Source organism: Heterocephalus glaber, unplaced genomic scaffold (assembly GCF_053883595.1).
Source record: "Heterocephalus glaber isolate CG9 unplaced genomic scaffold, H.glaber_assembly_v1.0 deba00001553, whole genome shotgun sequence".
Taxonomy (NCBI): domain Eukaryota; kingdom Metazoa; phylum Chordata; class Mammalia; order Rodentia; family Bathyergidae; genus Heterocephalus; species Heterocephalus glaber.
The window spans coordinates 18,842,929-18,866,657 of record NW_028258344.1 but is presented as its reverse complement, the minus strand read 5'-3'; the positions used below and the strand labels follow the sequence as shown (position 1 = coordinate 18,866,657).

At 34.4% G+C, this 23,729-nt stretch overlaps 1 protein-coding gene and 1 long non-coding RNA gene across 6 annotated transcripts in view; one reads left to right on the top strand and one right to left on the bottom strand.

Annotated features, from left to right (window-relative positions):
• LOC147824152 (uncharacterized) overlaps positions 1–23,729 on the bottom strand; it is a 349,377-nt gene that overhangs the window by 218,527 nt on the left and 107,121 nt on the right. For all 5 annotated transcript variants that reach the window (XR_015442735.1, XR_015442737.1, XR_015442734.1 and 2 more), the window contains exons 2-4: positions 14,078–14,260; positions 12,672–12,803; positions 12,415–12,531 (exon numbers count right to left, since the gene is read on the bottom strand). Coding sequence is in view for 1 of the 5 variants with exons in the window: in XM_087190500.1 (XP_087046626.1) it covers positions 12,415–12,531; positions 12,672–12,749 (195 nt within the window). In the remaining 4 variants the exon portion in view is untranslated. The remainder of the gene's footprint in view (positions 1–12,414; positions 12,532–12,671; positions 12,804–14,077; positions 14,261–23,729) is intronic.
• LOC147824153 (uncharacterized) overlaps positions 12,788–23,729 on the top strand; it is a 39,690-nt gene continuing 28,748 nt past the window's right edge. The window contains exon 1 of the long non-coding RNA XR_015442738.1: positions 12,788–12,829. This is a non-coding gene — a long non-coding RNA (uncharacterized LOC147824153). The remainder of the gene's footprint in view (positions 12,830–23,729) is intronic.

Sequence of the window (23,729 nt, the reverse complement as noted above, 5' to 3'; positions counted from 1 at the left end):
AAGGAAGAGGCTAGGACATACTAAAAGAAACTATAACCAGTGGTCTAGACACACCTGACTTCATTCTTCTGTCCAATCTATACTTGTGCATTAGTAGATAAACAGATCAATCAGACTACCTCTTAACCTTTCCCAGTATCAACAATTATCTCATTCTGTTAAATACAGAATGCTTATCAGAGATGTGGAGCTGGTATTCCAGAGGAAATAGAGATGTTTATTTAACCTAGTTACTTAAGTATTCCTTGTCTCTAAAAATGTGTTCATGTTTATTGTCTGTTATTAATCAAATAATGAGTTCATTTTTAAAACTATTGAGCAATATTTGATATTTTTAATGAGGAAAATCACAGTGTTCAAAAAGTATTCTAAAACATATAAAACATCTTTTAGGGCTGGGGATTAAGCTCAGTGGTTATGCCTCCTGCCTTACAAGCACAAGGTCCCCAGTTCAATCCCCAGTACCAAAAAAAAAATCTCTTAAAGTTAGTGATTAAACAGCATTATCAAAGATTTTGGTATATCTAAAACTGCATCTGTATATTTATCTATGTTGCAAATAGAATTACACTTTTTTAAATTTATATATTAATTGGTACATTTTAGGTATACAATACATTTACATTTATCATTGGGTGTTTGTACCTGAACATGATGTATCTTAGTTCTTATTTTCTTTCCCCATTACCTGTGCACCCTTCACCCTCACCACCCTTCCCTATTTACATAGACTTTGTTTCCATTTTTTTTCTTTCTCATAATTTTTCCTTTCCTTTCTTCCCTTTCCCCTTCCCCTCCCACCACCCCTCCACCTTTGGACCTTTTCCTATTTCAAATTATCAATTATTAATTTTAATCATTTTCATCCTTATTTACACTTTCAGTTTCTCACACTAGAGATACTATTCGGTATTTACACGTGTGTCCTATTTATTTCACTTAAGAGTATGGCCTCAATATGCATCCATTTAGCTATAAATGACTCTAGCTTCTCGTTCTTTATGGCTGAGTAGTACTCCAGACAAAGAAGTAAAAACAGCAAATAAATATATGAAAAAATGTTCAACATCACTGGTCATTTGAGAGATGCAGATGAAAACAACACTGAGATTCCACCTCACCCCACAAAGAATGGCTGCTATCAAGAAATCAACCAATAACAAATGCTGGTGGGGGTGTGGAGAGAAAGGAACCCTTCTCCATTGTTGGTGGGAGTGCAGATTGGTGCAACCACTGTGGAAATCTGTATGGAGATACCTCAAAGAACTAGGACTAGAGGTCCCATTTCACCCAGCTATTCCCCTACTGGGTATCTTCCCCAAAGAATTAAAAGAATCATACCTCAGTGATTTATGTGCACCTATGTTTATAGCAGCACAGTTTGTACTAGCTAAGGTTTGGAAACAGCCCAAGTGCCCATCAACTGGAAAGTGGATAAAGAAGATGTGGTTTTTTAATAAAATGGATTATTACACTTTATTATTACAATATGTGGAGTCTTCAGAAAGATCTAGACCCTTGGAAGAAACTAGAACAGGTTATTCTGTTAATATATCTAAATGGGCCAAGAATGACATAGTTCATCCATAAGAAAGTCTAGTAGTAATATCTTCCAAAGGATTTGCTGTAAGTAAAAAAAGAAGCTCTCTTTTCATATTCTTACTTGTATTATTTTTCTGAATATTTAAAAGCTAAACTGTCTTAAAGTAAATATGGAATATGTCTATAAGCTAAAAACTAATATCAGGTACTGGAAAAGAGTTTTAAATAAAAGATACTTTTTCATAGATGCACCTAATATTCTTTCCTTCACCAATACCACACATTTGTGTAGTAAAATACTAAAATAATCACATTAATGTAATTTATTAATCCAAGAGCTCGGTTACCCAGGCCAAAAATAATTCAAATAAATATTACTCCAAATAAAACAATTATCCCCATAAAAGAAATTGTAACATGAGTGATAAACCATGGCTCAATCTCTGCTTTCAAACATTTGACTAAAAAATTGTTTACTAGTTTACATAACTTAAGATCTACTAATTATTTCTGAAATAAAAAGTCATGATACTATTCATAAGACTATCATGTTTATCTTTAGAATATGCAATTATAGAATTTACCTGCTCCATAAAAGTTTATTCTCATAAGCATACAAGTTTATACTGATAAAATATTTTATCTGGGAAATATTTATATCATCTTCAATATACTTTTACTATTTACGTCAAACATTTAGACTTCTGGAAATGAACCATATTTTCTATTTAAATGAAAAGTAGAGAAGTAAAGAAATACATTGTTTACACTTCCACTTCTTAGTAATGGATAAAATATTAAATCCAAAAAGAAACACCAACCAACACATATGTGAGCATTTTGCTACCAGTCCAAAGCCAGTTCTGCAAGATACAAAATCATCTGAACTGAAAAGGTCCATTTAGAAAGCCTAGTTCATGTAAAGCCATTTTAACAGCCCTTGAGTAGAGGGGTCGACTCCTGATTACTGACATGCAAACCAGCATCAAAAAGGAAAATTAGTATGTTTCAGTACCTGGGCTCTTGTGCTATGAAGATGTTATAACCTGTATCTAGATGTCCCCCCAAAGCTTCACATCCTCATAGGTGGGGCTTTTCAGATGTGGCTGTATCTAGGGTGTGTGAACTTGGATTAAGGATCTGAGATTACTAAATTAGTCTACTCATTGGTTTACCATAGTTCTGGATGTGAATAATGGGAACTCCCACCCTGGGTGTGAGCAGCACCACACAAAAGACTTGTAGCCAGGATAAAATAAAAGGGAAAGGAAGGCTTGTTGCTGCTTCACTTCACTGCTAGCTGGTTCCTGCCTGCTTTGCCATGGACTTTCTCCTTTCCCATACACCTCTACCATGCCACTCCTCCTTGAAGCCAGCCAACTATGGACTGAAACCTCTATAAAATATGAGCTGAAATCAACCCTTCCTCCTTTAACTTGTGGATGTTGGGTGTTTTATCCCAGCCACAAGAATATAACTAAGACAGAAACTAATAAAATTTCAATTGGTTTCAAAAGGTTCTGGCCCCCTTGCAAATTGTGACATTATTCCAAGTCAATGGCCTTTTCCAGCTCTACCTGTGAGAGTTGGCACAGACAGCCCTAACTGGCACTTTTTTTTTTTTTTTGGTAATTTCAAAATACAATTCCAGAAGATACAAACATTGCAACTCTTAAAGTACTCAAATATAATATTTAAATTGATCTCTTAGCAATCCCCAGAGTGTTCCTGTATGTTGCTTATGTGGTCTGTGAAACAAACTCATTCTCTGTCATGATTCAGGTACTAACACTGAGAAAGTTACCAAGTCATAAATTGAAACTGAAGAGCAGAAATTTTCTCAAGATAATAATGCGGTGGAAATTCCCTCCTTTGAATTATAGTTATACAATGAGCCATTTCATTTTCAGGAAGGCATTAGAATATTCTCAAAATCTTCATTCTCTCCTGTCTTCCATCTCTACTCCTTATAAATGTGAGAGCCAAGCAAGATGGACTTCTATAATTATGTGCACCAAGGGAAAAATGAACTATAGATCTTTAACAATTTGTATCCTATCAATCACCACAATTCTTAAATGAAAGTGTATCTGAGATTTCAATTCAAAATCATGTGTAATAGAACCCCTTTTTCCTACCTCATGGAGAATATCCACTCTGCACCGTAGATATGCTCTAAACAGACATTAAGCAGGAATTGGTACATGCTAACCTTCTCAAAATCCGGAGCTGAGTCTTGTGTTAGTTTATACCCCAGAGTTTAGTGAAATTCCTGTTGCTGTAGTCTAGATTTGGAGCGTCCCCCAAAGGCCATGTTGCAGGATTAGTTAAGAGTTTGTGCTGCTGCTGGTGGTGATGAATGTATTCAGATGTAGGATCTGGTAAAAGGAAGTTAGGTCAGTGGGGCCAAGCCCTTGAAAGGGATATTGGACTCTAGTCCCTTCCCACCTCTCCTTGCTTCTCTGCCAATATGAAGTGAAAAGACCACTTGTGCCATGTGCTCCTGCCAGGATATACTATCCTGCCACAGGCCTAAAGCAACAGGGCCGAATGACAATGGACTGAAACCTCAGAAATCACAAGCCAAAATAAACCTACCTTTCTTTAAATTGATTCTCTCAGGTACTTTGTTTAAATCACATAAATACGATTAACACACTTATCATCTAATGAATACTCAAAAAACACAGTGAATAAATAGATAATATTACTGCACTTCAATTTCAGCAGATAGATTGGGGGAAGGGAAATAAAATAGTCCACTACTTCTTTTTTTTTGGTACCAGGGATCGAACTCGGGACCTTGTGCTTGTGAGGCAGGAGGCAGAACCACTGAGCTAAATCCCTGCCACCACTACTTCTGATTCTAAGTACTAGCAATGTTCATAACATATGTGTGATGTCCTTATATACAGAACCAATCTTCTACTCTGACAGAATATGTGACAATAAGGTGTATTATGTCATTCCATTTCAAGTAAAAAAAAATGGATTTTTAAATTTTTGCCATTTTATGCCCATTTTGTGACCTTGTGCAAATCACTTACACCTTAAGCATTATTGATCAATAAAAGCAATAGAGCTGTGAGTACTTCACATATTATCCTGAATGTCAAGTGAGAAGCTATGTATGGATGGATGGTGACAACATTGTCATGACATGTAGATATATTACTGTAGTAATGGGTTCCTACACATTTTTTAAATCATCAATTTAACTGTTAGTGTAAGTCTAGAAATTTAAAACATTCCTTTAGCAAACATTTTTATCATGACACTTAGAACCAAAAAGAATAGTTTGGTGGAAGTATGAACGTCAATCTCAGGAAATACTATTCTAATAGTATTTGCAAGGAAAATTTTTTAAATATCTTCCCCAAATAATTAAAAGAATCATACCACAGTGATATATGTGCACCCATGTTCATAGCAGCACAGTTTGTAATAGCTAGAACTTGGAAACAGCCCAAATGCCCATCAACTGGAGACTGGATAAAGAAAATGGAGTACTACTCAACCATAAAAAATGAAAAATTAGAGACATTTATAGCTAAATGGATGCACATTGAGGTGATACTCTTAAGTGAAATAAATAGGACACACATGTGTAAATACCAAGTAGTTTCTCTAGTGTGAGAAACTGAAAGTGTAAATAAGGACTAAAATGTATAATAACGTGAAATAGGAAGAAAAGGGGCAAAGGGGAAGGGGAAGTGGGAGGGGCAGGGGAAAGGAAAGAAGGGAATGGAATTAATATGAGAAAAAGAAAAAATGGAAACAAAGTCTTTGTAAATAAGGAGGGTTGGAGGGGTTGAAGGGAGGGCAGGGGAAGGGGGGAAAATAAAAACCAAGAGAGACTATGTAAAGGTGCAAATTTCCAATGATGAATGTCATTATATTGTATACCGAAAATATACCAATAAAATAAAATTTTAAAAAATAAATAAGTAATTAAATATGACTTTTTCTATTTCTGAAGAAAACCACATGGGACACTAATGTGATGCAGCCTAAATTTAAAAAAGCATTTGACTATTGTTGTACCTTAATTAAAAGGTATTTTATACCAAGAACCTCCTTTGAGAGTAACAAGCCTACATCCTCACTGGGAATGCTACTGGCACAGGGCTTTCAACAATCAATTCACTTTAGGGAGTATGTGGCTGAAGACAAAGACAGCCACCTTGTTGCAAATCATACTCCTGTCCCAGAGAAACACACATCCAGTGACTGACACAAATTCCCCTCTCCCCACCTGGAATATCTCTGAAGGTTCACCCCAGCTTCAGAGCTCCCCAACATGTTAGCTGAGACCTCCATTGAAACTGCATCCTGACTTGACCCCTCCTTCAACCCAATCCTCCTTCCTTTTCACACTTGTTGAGCCCAAAACCATCCCTAAATAAACTTCACATATGCTAATCTCTATCTCAGAATCTGCTTCTCTTGGATCCAGCCTCCAGTAACTTTCAAGATAAATACATTAAATTTTATAAGTAAAAACTGTATTTCCTAGACTTCTCAGTGTTAACACAAGCACTGTGTCTTCCCTTATTTTTATGTAGCATTCAACACTCACAAAGCATTTTCACATGCCTATTTTATTATAGTCTCTAAAATATGCCTGGAAAAAAAGTACATCAAGTAGCATCATTCTTACATTAAAGGAGGCCTTAAAACTCACTGAAAAGTAATTTACCCATAGCTACTTATTTATGCAAAGAAGTAAATACAGGTCATCAGTAATTCAGCTAGTAACATACTTGTATTCCAGTCTTAATTTTTTGACTTCTCATCCAGTCCTTACTTAATCATATACTTTTTTCCTCAAGAAACTTTAATGTATGTTTGGGGCTCCTATCCTAAGCAACTAATATTTAATGACATCTTAAAATGTCTTAGAACCTCTTATGAAATCTGCTAACATCTATCAAGATGCTTGAATTGGGAATTTATTCTATGATTACAGACGATTTATTTCTACAGTTTTTATTGCAGGAAAACCTTGGAATTATTTCATTTCCTGACTAATCCTTACTCATAATAAAGTGCCTGGTATACATAGGATGATTATCTTATTTAAAATATGGAAACATGTATTTTCTTTATTTTGAGGAAAGGTAAAACCAAGCTCTAAACTCGTCTGTATGATTACCTGGCCCCCCCAAATAATTCCATATTTGCAATCTTAAAATCCAAATTGTGTCTTTGTCCCTGTGACATACAAAACACACACATGCAAGCAGGCATGCCTGCATGCACCTATGCATACACACCCGCACATGCACACACTCTTAGGCAGGAATTTATCTTTGAAGCAAATGATCTGTCATTCATTTTCTGAAATTCCTTTCAGGACCCAGTTCTCAATGACTTGGGAGACTTTTTTGTTCTGTTTCACATTTTTCTTTTAGTGATTTTTTTTTTGTTAGTTTATGGTTTGCTTTCTTTCTGTTATTTTAGGTTACTCATTAGTAGGAAGAAGGTAAGCAAGTACACATTACTTTCATCAATACAACAATAAAATGGCCTGGTTTTAAATTCTTAGTTCACTGATTAAAATCAAAAGTGAAATATCTTCTCCAGCAGATATCCTGTGGCAAGAAATTTTTTAAAAACTAAAATTATCTTGTTATTGTTGAGATTCAATACAGAGACTTTTTTCCAGAAATATTTTTCAAATATAAAACTCCAACTTGTTTTTAAATTTCAAAAAATCCCAATCTCTCTGAGTAATTCAAACCACAGTGAAATATTTGTGTATCCCTTTTAAGAGCAACTAGTGGAAGAGCAAAGTAGAATGGTGGTGTGGATAAGAAAAGCCAGTCAATGTCCTGCAACTAATTTAGGGAACATAAGTTGGAGATGTCCAGGAAATATGAGAACAACAGTTGGCTGGTGATACCAGAGAATCTGAGGTGTTTATAGAGACTGAAGTGATGTGATCAGATTAGGACGTTCCACACCTTTTTCCAATAATGACACAATCTAAAGCCATTATAAAATTAATACCAGTTTCCCAGGCAAAACCTAAGTCTTTTCGACTATAATTGTCCATTTTATTACTTTTATGAGCTGTAGCCCTAGGTCTACATAAGACAAAGCTTAAAAATAAAGTTCATTCATTGTTTCAGTGCCTAACATTTAACTTCCAGGGAAAAATCTTATTTTAAAGGATTTTACTTGTCTTACATTAATTCTACTGCTTTGTGATCACTTGTTAGAAGATTTTGGTAGAGTTAATGTCCATAATTATATCAGGTTAAGCAAGTTCTTTATATTAAAATAAACCTTCTTAAAATGGCAATTGCATCATAGCTAAGATCCAGCAAGGTTAAATAATTTGCCCTGTATCATGCAAATCCAAAAGTCCACTAGGACTAGAACACAGACTCCAAAAGTCTGGGCTTTGCTCAGTGCAGAAATTTGCTATTCAAATGGCAGTCCATGGACCTCTAGTTTGACCTGAAAACTTTTTAGAAATTCTGATTCACAAGCCCTAGTCCAGACTTGCTGAATCAGAATCTGCATTGCCCAAGCTCCATGGGTGATTTCCATGAAGATGCAAGTTAAGAAACTCTGGGATGCCTGGCTCATTTGTTTTATAATGTCTACTATAGTATGACTTCTTAAAAGTCCATATGATTCTTATGTCATACATGAGTTTTTGCCTCAGATCATTATCAACTGTCATGAGTGCATTTTAATCACAGTTGGCCTACAATCCTGGGACCTTGGTTTGTGTGAGGTGATTAATTCCTATCTTCTGCATCAGCCTACCAGATTTCCCACCTAAAAGAACCATAAAAACAAATAGTATCTGACGTTCAAGAACTCAAAACACAAGTCCAATATGTCTTCACATGTTCATTTCCTGACATTTCCTCACAAACATCTAAATATGATTTTCTTCAAAAGCCTTACATTGTTATGCCGTTGTAACTTTGCTCATACCAAAGCCTAACAGAACCCACTTCATCTTTTAAAACCTAGATTACATGTTACCTGTAAAAACTTTTGATATGACAAAGAAAAATAATCCTTTTTACTTATTGCTATTGTTATATTAGTTTTTAGCATGTATCATATTGCACATTTAATTGCAATCTCTTCCATGAAATTGCTATTTCTGAAAGATGGGAATGTGTCTTATGTTTATAAACACAAAGTCTACCTTAGTCATAAAGAGTACTCAAATATTTGTTGGAGTTGCTTGAAACTTGATTACTGTAGGCTCAAAGGAACTGTCCAAATTCTATTGTTATTCAAGCATTTGGTTGTAATAAATTTTTCCCAAAACTAATGTATAGCTTGTTATCTGAAGATCTTTAGGATTATGGAATTTAGGGTAAGTATTTTTGATAAGGAAGCATGTAACAGAGGCCACCAAACTTTTTATTAAAGCAGAAAACTACACAGAAAAAGAGATAAGTCCCATGAATCTAATAACAACTTGACTCTCTCTACTGAGTAAACTCCACAGTCCTCTGGAAGGACAGAGAGTAACAGGACCCAGATCTTTAATACATTTTTAAAGTATCACATTATGATAAATTTACCAAACAATAGTTTCTACCTAGTGAGAAAGCATGGGGTTTGGAAAAGTATATGGGATTTTGAGTCAGATCTATGTCCTCTATTTCATAGAGACTTTATAAAAATCAAATCGTTTGCATTTTTAAATTACCTTGTAAAATATAATCAATGAAATAATAAATAAAAGATAAAGGAATGCTGAAAGTGACAAAAAACTACCATGAAGATGATACCAAAAAATTATCTCACATAAAGAATTTTCATCATTCTCTATTATCATAATTTAAAAATAATAATTGTCTTTATTAAAATAGTATATTTAGAGATCCTTGTCATCACCTCCAGCAATATATACAATTTTTCAGATAATGTGCAAATAGTGCTCCATTTCTGAAAGTCTGGAATGTTTTAAAATAAATAAGATTTTAAGATTTTAAGGTAGATAAGTAAAAGTAGACTCTCAAAATGTCATCCCTGCCTTCGAGATACCCACTTCCTTCCATTCTTTCTAAATGATACCTGGCCCCACTTTGTTCTAGAATTCCTTTGCAGCCCACTTTCTTCCTCCTAAAACTCAGTGCATACTTTGTCCCTGAATAAGCTCTCCTACCAGAAAATCTGGAGCGCATGGCAAAATCAAGGAAAGCCTTTTAGAGTCTGTCCCTGACTCCTCTGCATCAGTGTTAGCACCACTTCCTTGCTTCTTGCACCCTGATCTGCTTAACCTCCTGCCTTTGTGGAAAACCACCAGTCATTGTCACTACCAGCTCACAGGTCGTCCTAACACTTCCCAGCTAGTGGCCATTTTGACCTTCCCTTTGCTGAAGCAAGAAACCACTTAGGGCCCCTGTAAGAAGCAAGAGGCCTAAAACTGAAAATCCTTTGGAAATGGAGTCTGACCTCAGACAAGGGAATACCAGAACACAGCTTCACGGGCCATACCCAAAGAGCTTCAATCAAGCTTTTGAACAGGAAGTCTCAATTCAACATCAAAGATGACCTAATAAAGAACTCAAATATCATGAGGTCACACTTTGACTGGGTTTCTTTGACTAGAAATAGTGAGTTCTGATTCTTTCATAAGAAAGTTTTGAGAAATCAATGAGATTTTTACCTATGCAAAAGCTCTTTGTGAACAATAAATCATGATAAACATAGATATTTCACACCTATTGCCTTGCTTAAATTATTCTGCACAGATAATTCAAGCCAGTTTTTCTTTTGTTCATTTCTGTACCCAAAGAACTTTTTATTGCTTAAAGAATGGCTTCCAGAGGGCTGAGGCTGGGGGCTGTGTATTCAGTTTTATGAGATGTCTTATGCAAAATGAAAACTAAAAGTTTTGAGCATTCTGATTCATTGTCCCTTTTGGAATATGGAAAAGGGGTAGTCTCTTTGACAAATGTAAGCATTTGATGATCAGGGTATTTTGCCCCAGTTGAGGGGGACAGTGCCTGACACCCTACAAAAGTCTGTGGTTCAGCTTCTGGTTCTTTCAAGAAGTACCAAAGCATCCCAAAAAGCACCATCTGCTTGAGGTTATGACCAGGGCTGGATTAGGACAGCCACAGCACATGCTTCTCGCACATGTGAATTAATAAGGAGCAGTGGAAGTGGTAAGAGGCAGAAGGGTGAAAAGATGTTTCCTATAAATGATCCAGAAAACTGGCATCCATATATACATACATATATATATGTAGGTATGTATATTTATGCATCTATATATGAAATTCATCGACTACTTGGATACAACTCTTTGCCTACAGTAATAGTTTATTATCCTGAAAATGTTTCTAAAGCATGAAACCATAAGGCACGTTAAAAGGACCATTTCTACAGGCTATCATTGAGTCTTTGCTGCTCTTGACTTTGGCCTTTCCGTATCCCAAGTGTTATCTGCTCTCTCCAGCATTTTGACCCTGAAAACAGCTGATGAAGAAGGAACTGAATGAATTCAAAACAATCCTTCAGATAGCTAAAATAACCAAGCACCCATCCGTAATTTCAGCCGTGCTAAGTACATGAGATGGAGCCTGCAGCAGTCTGATGCACTGCACAATTAGTTTCAATGCCAATTTGCTGCTGTCTACAATGTGGCTTTGTGCATCCAAAGGTCAGTTCACTTATAGAAGAGAAAAAGAAACAGCAATTTTAGGGAGATTAAAGTTAATCAGTACTGAGCATTATTTAAACAAGGCCCTGCTGTTACTTGTTAAATAAGGAATGGTTTGGAGCTTTCCACTTGTTAATATCATTCAAACATCTGCTATAGACATTCTACCAAATGGGCTGTGATTCACAGAACTAAATTTTAAATGATGCTAACAGTCAAAAGGGCCCAATAAATTGCCCCAAGGAAATGTCCTGCCACAAACATCTTTAGTTTTTCTAGCTGAAAGGTCAATATTTCTGGGGTTGCTGGGTCCCTCTAACTCAGTAGTTTACAGCCTCAGCTGCACCCTGGAATCACCTGAGAGCTTTAAAAATATTGACATGCATCTTACCCTCAGGCCCTCAAGAACTTCTGTGAATTGTTTAGAGTGTACTTCCTGGGCCCACAAGTGATTCTAATCTCCAGCTCAGTTTAAAAATGTCTGCTTAAAACTGATAAAACTTGGTAGCTGGAAGTTGTAAGCACAAAGCCTCCCTGTATAATTTAATTAGCAGAGGAAATTTGGGGTCATTTGTTCTGGTGAGTTCAGGCCCTTCTCTGGGCAGTGGAAAATTTCTCACCAATTCACTGCACTTTTGCCTCCAGCCCAATGTTACCTCCCAAATATCTCTTTCCCATTTGGTACTTTCAGTACATTTCTGTAAATGAAAAGTTTTTTTTAATGTTTGCTCTGGTTTCCCTCATATTTTAGTTTGGCTTCATTGATATTTATTTCTTATGTTTATTCTTTGAAAAGCTATTTCTTAAGGGGTTTTTATTGTTCTGCTACAGACACATCATTTGCAAATGCTGGCATAATATCACTTTTGGTGAAAAGAGCACAGTATTGTAGTCTTGTTTTCCCTCTGACCTCACATTCTGTAGTGTTCCTAAGACTCCCTCCATAGACACCAAATGCGAAAAGCATTAGCCAGCTCTACCTGGTCTGCTGACTATACTGTGCACAGAGGTGAGCTTCTGGTCTCCCTGGAATGTACATAGTGTGTACACATGAGGTATTATTTAGACCCTGATGCATTACTTGGCAATAAAGGAGAAAACATATATAGTTTATGAGATAATTATCTGGCACAATAATACTTACAAAGTCAACTGGGAATTTGAAAACACAGATTCTATCGCCAGTTATGAATATACTCAATGCCCTGGATGCATATACTCACCATATTCACTTCAGCCAGTGCAGATTCGAGCTCCCTCTCCTGGTGTTCTGTTGTCCTTTTCATGTGGAGCTGGTGGTTGGTTTCAAACCAACAACTACATGTGAGACTCTCGGCAAGCTCAGGATCAGAGCCAGGGCAAGGAAATAACAGAGAGAGAGATTAGACATTAGACACAGAAAGGGGCCCTTTTTTTTGTTTTTTAACATCACTTGCACTTGAACAAAACTTGTTTATTGTTTTAATAAAACAAGACTCACCAATGTTGCTGTGGCACGGACTGTGTCAGCATTTCCATTGTAACCTTTGCTTTGGGGGTGGGGGAGTAACTCAGCCATAAAACTTCCTCTGGGTTAAAATCTGGCACCAAAAATAACTTGGAATCTCGAAGGCTCGGCCATGAAGGAAATAGTTGTGAGTGAGTGCATGTTTATGTATCTTTTTTAAAAAATCCATTTGATAATTCTTAAAGAGACCATGTAAAATATTTTGCCTCTGCATTTTTGTTTTAAATTTTTAACTCAAAATTTTATCTATAGCCTATTAAAGATGAATTCATTTAAAACACTTTTATTTCTTCCATGTAACAGAAAGCTTTTTCTCTTTACCCATTTTTTCTTTTCCATATTCTTAATGATTTATAAAAGATTGCTAATTTTTGTCTTGAATAAATTCAGTTTCATTATTGTATTGTCATAGCTCATATATCTTTGTAACATTAGCTCTGTTTATCCATCAGTGTCTACAACATAGACGTAGAAATGGCACTGGCTCTTGAAGCCTACCATCTGCTAATCTTTTGTGTTAGACATCTATAAAAGGATAAATTAACTTGACAAAGAAAAAGTCCCCAAGAAATTCTGTAAACGGGTGGGATGAGATTTGGAAATTTTTGAATATTCTAATTTTCTCTCTCCCCATTAACTCTGTATGAAAACATGCCATCTCTGGGAACTCTAAAAGGATGCTTAGGCTACATGTGTGTCATTGCTATTACTTCTCTAAAGTTTAAGGGTATAGTGACATTTGCCATTTCAAGATGTTCAATTCCAACATACAAATGCCATTCCAATGTGTGGAGAATGCCCAGATGGGCAGGAAGCGAGACCATATGTACTTTGAAGGAAGTTCTAGCATTTGGGGAGATGATTGTGATTTTACCATAATGAATCCGGGTCTCAGTCCTGAGACTTTGAACCTCTTTACAGAGTAATGTACAATATTAAGACCAGGGGCTGGGGATTTAGCTGAGTGGTTCCATTGCCCGCCTCGCAAGCACAAGGTCCCGAGTTCGATCCCCGGTACCAAAAAACAAGAAAAGATTAAGACCAATAAGGCATTATTTCCCACCTCTAAGGCAGCCAAGGGCCTAGCATTGCTGTGGGAGGATCTAACAGAGCTGGTGAGTAGTTCGGCCCTGCACAGACCCTTTCTGAGATGATCACAGTGATCCCTTACCTCTCTTTATCCTACCCACTTTTCTGAACAATGTTCCCCAGCAGCTCCATCAGTGCTGTGAGCTACCTGAAATTTTTTTACTTACTTCTCCTCTGATTAACATTTCCAGAGTTAAGTTGGCATTGTTTGTAATACAACATCCTACCCAGAATAAATAAAAACCTTAATACAATAAATAATTTTCTTTAGAAAGTATATAGAATCTTACCATTTGGACTGTGCTTCTTGAATTAGCAACAACATTGGTGTCACATGGGAGCTGGTTAGAAATGCAGATGCTCATGCCCCTCCCAGACCCACTGAATCAGAATTTGCATCTTCACAAGGTTCCCAGATGATTTCCATACACTTTCATGTTTAGGAGCCTTGATTGTCTATGTGAAGTATGAACCTAAGATCAATTCACACATTAAATTATAGATTATTACCCCTTCAGATATTATTGCCTCAAAAATTTGTTTCAGCTTAGTATCATCCCTAGAGCCTCAGAAAAATAGAGCACTATTATAATAAGATTCCTACAGGCACAGCACAGGTACTATTTATCTCTATGTCCTTCTAACAGCTAGACACTAAAGAGGAACTCAATACTTTTTCTTGGTACATTGCTCATAGCTTTAGAATTCACAAATCATTTTCCTACATGATATGTTTTCAATTTTTTTCCTTAAATTCTTTTATTGGTACATTTTAGGTATACAATACATTTACATTTATCATTGGGTGCTTTTACCTGTACATGATGTATCTTAGTTCTTATTTTTTCCCCATTAAGATAGGCTATTTAATAAATGGTGTTGGAAAAACTGAATTTCAACCTTCCAAAGATTAAAACTAGACCCATACCTATCACCATGCACTAAACTAAGATTGAAGTGGATTAAAGATCAAATTTTTCTTTTATGTGTTTATTTTATTCTATATTCCTACACATGGATTGATTTCTTCCTTTCTAGTTCTTCCTACTATTTTTCAAAAGGACTAAATGACAGAGTCTGAGACAATACTGATAGCATCTAGGACTGAAAGCTCTAAGATTCTTACAGAGCAAATAAAAGGGAGCTAGAAAGCTCTTGAAGTGTGACATGCTTACCATCCCCTTCTATAACCTGGGAAATATATATTTCATCTCCTGTGACTCTTAATAACACTGTATCAAGTGGGCAATACTACTCCTGCTTTAATGATGAGAAAACAGAATCAAAGAGACTTATGTGTCTTAAACAATACCAGCCAAGGTGTGCTCAGACCCTGGTCTTCAGACTTAGGTTCATTTTATTCCACTACCCAGAAGTCCTCCTGAAGAAGCTATGTAGCAGGTGCATAGAAGAAGAAGAGCAGATACCTACTGAGTGCAGAAGGTATCTAACTAAATGTCTTAACAAGCCATTTGTTATATAATATCTTAGTACAAAGAATATTTGGAATCAAAAGACTTAATAGCATTGCCACATAAACTTATTATTTGAGAAACTGATAGTAATTTAGCTAAGCTTACATTCCTTGTATATGAAGGGAAGATAATCATCACGGATATCAGAATTTTGTGAAAAGTAATTTTTTAAAAACCTCAAAAGATCATAAAAAATTCAGTTACAAGGGCTGGGGATTTATCTCAGTGGTGCCGTGCCTGCCTAGCAAGCACAAAGTCCTGAGTTCAAGCCCCAGTACCAAAAAAAAAAAAAAATTCAGTTACAACACCATCATTAGCTCTCATCATTATTAGCTCATCATCCTTAGCACTCAGAACTAATATGCACAACCTAACAGCCACTTATATATTATTCCACTTATTCCCTTTCTATATTATTTGCTGGTATTGTTCACTTTTACAAATAATAAACACTCCATGCAAATTACCATGTGTAGATATCGAAGATAAGGAAGGTTTCTAAATTGGTCTCATCACAGATTAAATGGTCTGTTTTTGTTGTTTAAATTTCAAGGTTTTGTTTCTTATCAGTCTGTTCTGTCAGTTAATAAAAAAACAAGTATGGAGTCAGCTGCTGTGACTGGTCTATTTCTCTTTTTCAGTTTTATTGTCTTTTACTACGTCTATTGTAAAGATACTAGGGCCACACAAATAAACTGTTCTATTTTTCTAGTGGAGTAAATATTTTATCATTTTGAAATGGTTTTGTTTTCTCTAGTAATATTTTGGCTTCAAGTCTATTTTTCTGGTTTAGCTCTACCAGCTTTGTTTTACTTAGTTTTTGCATGGTCAGTGTTTTCTCTATCCTATTGTATTTGTAACCTTTGAATGTTCTTCTGTTTAATGATACGCCTCTTATAAGCAAAATATTGTATTTAGGTCCAGGCTGAAAAAATCTTTATCTTTAATTTGTTCTTTTACATAATTATTGGTATTGTATTTTATGTGCACCATCCAACTATATGTTTGTATTTGTCCTTCCTTTTCTAGATGCTTTTGTCTCTTGCCTTATATTTTGTTATTCTTGTAATACTTTATTACATTGTTTATCATTGTAGTATATTTTCTTTTAGCCTAGTTATTACTTCATTTATGTGTGTGTGTGTGTGTGTGTGTGTGAGTGTGTGTGCTTACTCTAGAGCTATTTGGTCAAATATAAGAGCCACTAACCATGTATCATTATGTAAATAATAAAAATTTTTTAATTTAAAATTTAGTTGCACTAGTTACATTTCAAATGTTCAATATGTATAGACTATTTTCATCATGAAAGACCTAGCATTGCTGAGATTACAACAGCCATTCTTACCAAAGATAAACTAGTAGTTTTTTTGGTATATTATTCCATTTATACCCTTTCTAAATTACTTGCTGTTATTATTGTTTATGTTAGTTCAATATAAATTTAAGCCCCACAGTGTTATAGTTTTATACAATTACCATTCATATTTATCCACTTATTCACCTTTTTCATTTTTTTCAGTATGTCTAAGATTCATCTTAAACTAATTCGTTTCTTTCCAAATAATACACTCAAGTACTTCCTTTAGTGTGTGTACATTGTTTTTAAAAGTTTCATAGCTTTTTTGAAAATCCCTTTATTTCATCTAGTTAAAGGATATTTTTACTGGGTAGAGAATTCAAATTTGACAATTACTGTCCTCTGGCCTTCCATTATTCTCTGGTGAAGTCACCTCGAAGTCTTATTGTTACTCCTTTGAAGGTAATTTGTCTTACCTTGTGGATACTTTTAAGGTTTTCTTGATTTTATATTTTTAGACATTCTAGTATGCTATGCTATGTATAGTTTAACTGTCCTAATATGGTTTTCTAACTCTTCTTAAACGTGTATAGTGTTTTTTATTCATTTTAGAAAATTGTCACTTGCTCACCTCTTCAAACATGGCATGTTTCATTTTTTCTCACTTGAGCTTCTGTAACTGCCATTTCATGTATATACAAATTTTTTTCAACATCATTTTTATTTGTAATGCTACTTTATGTATTCTTCCATGATTTTTCCTATCTCTATTTAGGCCTATTTTCTTCTGGCCTCTCTTCTCATGCTCCATCTTCTAATAGTCCATCTTTATCACTTTAATAATGTGTCCTGCTATCCTCATTCCATGAAGTCCTGATTTCAGTTTTTTACTATTTTTCATTTTGAAATTTTTCTTTGCTATTTTATACTTTTCAATCTTTTGCTAAAATTCCTAATTTTGTTTTTATTTATTTGAATATACTTAACAATTATCTTAAAGTACAAGTCTATTAACCTTTATCCATTTGTTTCATGAGGTTCTTTAAATTAGGAATTATTTTTCTTGATTTTGAATTGTATCTTGTCACTTCATAGTACTGTGTGATTATTTCAACTCCTAGATCTAGCTGTGTCTGAAGCTAGATGAATTACGTTTAAGCTAGTGTAGGTTAGAATTTTATTTGTAAGCAGTTAGTTCCCATTAGAAGGGCTTAATCACTCCTATTTGGAAGCATACCTGATTAGAGTACCTGCTCCATCTGATCGGTCTGCAAAGCCCTATCTTGGTAAACAGAACTCATCTGCTTTACATGTCCTTTCTGATTACCTACTCATTAACCATACTGGAAAAAGAATGCTTCACAAGTGATTCTTTGTCGAAATGGTCATAACATTAGCATTATTATCTACCAACTTAAATGTGCTTTCTAATTATTTGTCATCTTGTATTTTAGACTTTATCCCATTATCTTTTCCAACTGATACAAATAAATAGCTATGCCCTGAATAGTACCAACATTAGAACAAACCAAAAAAGATCTAGATAGTATGAAGATTACATTATTCCATTTTCACTTTTGGATAAGAATTTTTAATTATCTTTAATGATCTTTCTCATAAGAGAACTATTACAAACTTTAGAAATCTCATTAACTTATATTATCTGAAAAATAGAGAAAATGTATATCGGGAACCTTTCAATAGAGAAAAAGAGGAAGTTCTCCAGTCTAATCCCTTTGCACACAAATCTGCTTCATAGAACATAATCTTACTTCCTACAGTTACTTGCCTTTCCTTTTTAAACAATTTATCATTACTTTTTGAAAATCCCTGGAGTAAAGAGTATATCTAAATAGGGACCATCGCAGAATATCATGGTCAATAATAATGGCATACCTATACACAATGAATTGCAAAGTTCCTTGTAAAGTAATTCCACTCTGGCACATTTGTTTTCTTTTACTTTAATCTTTTTCACCAAATTTCCTCTAACTTGTTTTCTTCTCATTTTGTTCTACATCTGAAATTCCTTAGAGCAAAGATTGAGTTTTCCGAGTTCAGAATTTCACATTCTACTGAGCCTTTCACACACACAGTTCTCATTGTGAAGGGACAGTGAAATTAGCCACTTCTCTGGATTTTTTTCCTTTTACGCAGACAGCCAGGACCAGCCAGAGCTCACCTGGAGCCCTTGACCAGCCCTTTGACAGAGTACAGGGTCAGCCTGATTTGTTCTTATGTGCATTTTCTCTTCTTGCTCAAACTCTATTTTCCCTACTACCATTTTGAGATGATTTTATATTATCTCTTCTTTGTTTCATAGTCACCCTTTCAAATTCATTTTCATCCTTCACTAATGTGATGAGTCTTTTTACTATTTACATATAGCCACTCAGCAAACTTCCTTTTGAAGGGTTTGTGTGAAGAACCAGAAATTATTTTGATATTTCTTCTTCCTGAACCTTCTCTCTTACCTCTCTAGTTCTAAATCTGGGCAATTAGAATGAATGTTCCCTCTGTTACAAAATTTCCTGATATATTTAAATTCTATACATGCATATCTCGTTATATGTTCTCTAGAGTCATCATAGGAAATTCAAGACACTTAATAAGTACTGGTTAAATAAATAAATAATGCCTTTTCATTCACAAAAGCCACATATTTGCCTCTACTTTCCAAGCATTCTATACAATAACAAAAGATTTGGAACTAGTTCCTCAAATTCTTACATTTGCCTTCACACCTAAAATTTGCCAGTGTACTACTTGACTCCATTAGAGCCCTGAAATCTTTTAGCTAAGCCATCTTAAGTAGCTTTTCAATTTCTGAATGAAGCACAGTTTCTTCCCTGGGCCTATACAGAAATACTTTCTCAAAGTAAGCCAGCTGTTCTCAGTTCTTTTCCACGTATTTTCCTGTATACAACCTTCATTGCTTCATTGTTAACGTTTACATCATGCCCTCACTTTGTTCTTGACCTCTTCTTTGTTTGCGAAGCCTCACATCCCTAGATCATCATTTTTAGTGTCCATCATTGTAAGAACATAGTTTGGCATCTTGGCCTTTTTCTTTTTTATTTTAAATACATTTGCAGCCAACATACTTTTTTAATGGAAGAAGAAAAAAGTTTTATTAAAATAATACAGTTCATCAAATAAAAAAATTTTATAAAGTTCTCTGTCCTAAAAACCACAGTGAACATGTAATATTAGGTATTAAATATTGTCTAGAGTATAAAATGTTCTACGGAGAAGGGAACACCTTCATCTTTGGCTAAAAAGACAGAAAATGAATGTTCCTGTTCTTTTAATAGTATTTTATTGTTCTACAATATCTCTGTAGATAAAATCCAATGTCTAGATTGCAAAGTAAAAATTCGAACTGTGGATCAAAAAATTTAAGTTAGCCTTACTTCTAGAAACTGCTTACCATACAGAGATTTCATTATAGTCCCAACTTAATATGTTTTGAGCTCACTGGGCTCTGAAAACAGTAAGATATATTGCTCTTGGCTCAGCCTATATAATTCCTGCTGCAATACATTTTCATCTACAAAAGATCACAAAGGCAGTATGAGTAAATGATGACTACAAAGAATACTTTTCATGTCAAGTATTAATTTTATCTTCTACTTACAGTAACCCAGGAACCTTCCATCTATATGAAATTCCAATTCACAGTTATTTTATAAATCAAAGATTCAGCTTAAAATATTTTTCTAGCATCATTAACCTTGCAAGCACACTCTCCAAAAGTAAGAAAAATCTCCACTATTATGGAAACAGTAGCTCCTTTAAAAAAAAAAAAAGTCACTCTGCTCTTTAGTATTTTAATATTTAACCCTTCTAATCATGTTCAACCAGGTTTGTCTTTCTTTCCAGTTGTACTTTTATTTTCTTTAAGAAATGAGAGAGGCTGGGGATTTAGCTCAGTGGTTCCACCGCCTGCCTTGCAAGCACAAGGGCCTGAGTTCTATCCCCAGTACAAAAAAAAAGAAATGAGAGAAATAATTTGGGTTAGGGTAGACTTTTATGGTTTTTGTCTTTTGGCATTTGGGATGACTTTTTTTTTTTACTTTTAAAAATTTTTAAATGAGAGGTAAAAGTTATGTCTATGATATGCAACATAATGTTTTGATATATGACTATGTTGTGAAATGACTAAATCAAACCCTATATCCATTACCTCATCTACTTGCCCATATGTAGTAAGAACACTTCAAATCTCTCCTAGTCATTTCTAAGTGTACAGTATATTGTTATTAACTGCAGTTACCATGGTGTACAATACAACTTTTTTTTTATAATACAACTTTTTAATTTATTTCTCCTACCTAACTAATGGCAACCACCACTCTACTTCTTGTTTCTATCATTTTTACTTCTTTAGATTTACCATATCAGTGAGATCATGCTGTACTTGTCTTTCTGTGCCTGGTTTATTTCACCTAAAATAATGTCTTCCAAGTTCACCTACATTGCCACAAATGACAATATTTCCTTTTTTTTTTTTCAAGGTGAATTATACTTCATTATAGATTAGCAACTTTTCTTTATTCAATCATCTTTTAATGGACCCCAAAATTGCAATGAGCATGGGGGTGCAGATATCTCTTTGACATATAGGTTTCATACCCTTTCTATACGTACCCAGTAATGGGATTGCAGGGTCATGTGACAATTCTATTTTTAATTTTTAAGGAGGCTTCATATCATTTTCCATAATGCCTGTACCAATTTACATTCCACAGTGTACAAGAGTTACTTTTTCTCCACACCCTTCCCAACATTTATTTTTCTTCTTTTTGGTAATAGCCATTCTAACAGATCTGATATCTCACTGTAATTTTATTTCACATAACCATAATGGATAGTGGTGTTCAGTACATTTTTCATATATGTGGTCATTTGTATGTATTGTCTTGAAAAAAGTCTATCCAGGATTTCTGCTCAGTTTTTCACTGGCTATTTGTTATTTGAGTTCCATATGTATTTTGGATATTAACTCCCTATAGAATAGCTTTTCAACTATATTTTCCATTACGTGGATTATATTTTCTTTGTTAATTATTTCCTTTACTATGCAAAAAAAATTTTAAGTTTGATAGAATCTATTATTTTTGTTTTTGTTGCTGTGATTTTGGGGTCATAAGAAAAATCTTTTCCCAGGACAACATCATGAGCATTTCTTTTGTTTTCTAGTTTTACACTTTCAGGTTTTATATATAAATCTTTTATCCATTTTCAGTTGATTGTTGTAAATAGTAAGGGGTACAGATCTAATTTCATTCTTCTGCATGTGACTCTCCAGTTTTCCCAGCACTATTTATTGAAAAAAACTACCCTTTCTTCATTGTGTGTTTTTAGCAGGCTTGTCAAAAATCAGTTGACCTTAAATGTGTGAATTTATTTCTGGGCTCTATTCTGTTTCAGTCATCCATGTGTCTGTTTTTATGTCAACACCATGCTTTTTTCTTTTATAAACAGCAAAAATTTATTTTTTTTCCTTCTTTTTTATTAGTACATGTTTTCAGTACATAATATTTACTGCAAACATGTACTTGTGTGGAGTTGACAGTTGTATGTAACCCTTTATCTTTGATCCCCTTCCCATTTGAAAAAGACCAATCTCCCTTCTTCCTATTATCTTTTATTTTGCTCTTTATTTATAACTTGGCTTTCTCATATAAGAGAAAACTATGCAATATTTAAGCTTATTTGTCTGGTTTTATTTTACTTTACATTTTGGTCTCAAGGTACATCCATTTTCCTACAAATGACTCAAGTTTATCTTTCTTTACAGTAGAGTAGTACTCCATTGTGTGTAAATACCACATTTTCTTTATCCATTTATCTGTTGATGTACATATAGGCTGCTTCTAGGATTTAGCTATTATGAATTGTGCTGCTATAAACAAGGGTAAGCATTATCATTGTAATAACTCTTTTGGGGAATAACTCTTTTTGGGAAGGCACCTAGAAGGAGAATAGCTGGGTCAAATGGAATTTCTAGTGTCAGATTTTTAAGGAATCTCCATACTGATTTTCACAGCGGTAACACTACTTTATATTCCCACCAATAATGTAGAAGTGTTCCTTTGATTACTGTAGCTTTGAAGTAAATTTTACTTCAAACTGTTGTAAAGTTGCTGCCTTTGCTCTGTTTGCTCAAGATTACTTTGGCTATTTAAGATCTCTTGTGGTTCCATAATTAATTTTAGGATTATTTTATTTCTGTGAAAATAGTCATTTGAATTTTGATAAGAATTCCATTGAATCTACAGACTGATTTGGCTATTATGGACATTTTGATAACATTAAGTCTTCCAATCCATAAACATGGGATATCTTTCAATATATTTGTATCTTTCTCAGTTTCTTTCATCAATATTTTATAGTTTTTAACTAAACAGATCTTTCATAACCATTCATATTCAAGGTACTTATTGAGAGGTATAAAACTTAGTATTATTGTTTTGTTGATAGTTGTCTGTTTTTTAACACTTTGTTCCTTTCTTTTTCTCTTATTGCCTTTCATTGTGATTAGATAATTACCTCTAATAGTATGCTAATATTCCTTATTTTTTATCTTTTTTATGTCTACTATAAGTTTTTGCTTTGTAATTATAATGAGGCTTACATAAAGCATCTCAACAGGCTATTACAAGCTGATAAGAATTTGACTTTGTACAAAAAAATTCTACATTTTTATTTCATCTCCCTCTATGTTATTATGTCTTTGATGTCACAATTTGCAACTTTTTATGTTGTACAGTGGACCCTCAAGTTATGACCAGCCTGACATACAAACAACTTGGGTTAATTAGGTTAATGGATGATCCATCTCCTCTCGTTATCTACAGTGTGTACCCAGGTAAACATCCAGATTTCAGCTGTATTGACTTAGTTCCAACCAGCCCTTGGGAAAGATCAAGATTGCTAAGTTAAGGGTATATATTTCTTAACAAATTGTTTTAGTGGCTATTAATGACTTTGTATTTAACCCCCTAAACTTTTGTTACTTTATGCACAAGTATTACGTTATTACAATATTCTGAATTTCACTTTGTATTTACTTTTATAGGCAAGTTTTAGACTTTCAAATGTTTTTGTGTTACAAATACCTTTTTTTTTCAGCTTAAGAACTCTCCTTAGCATTTCTTGTAA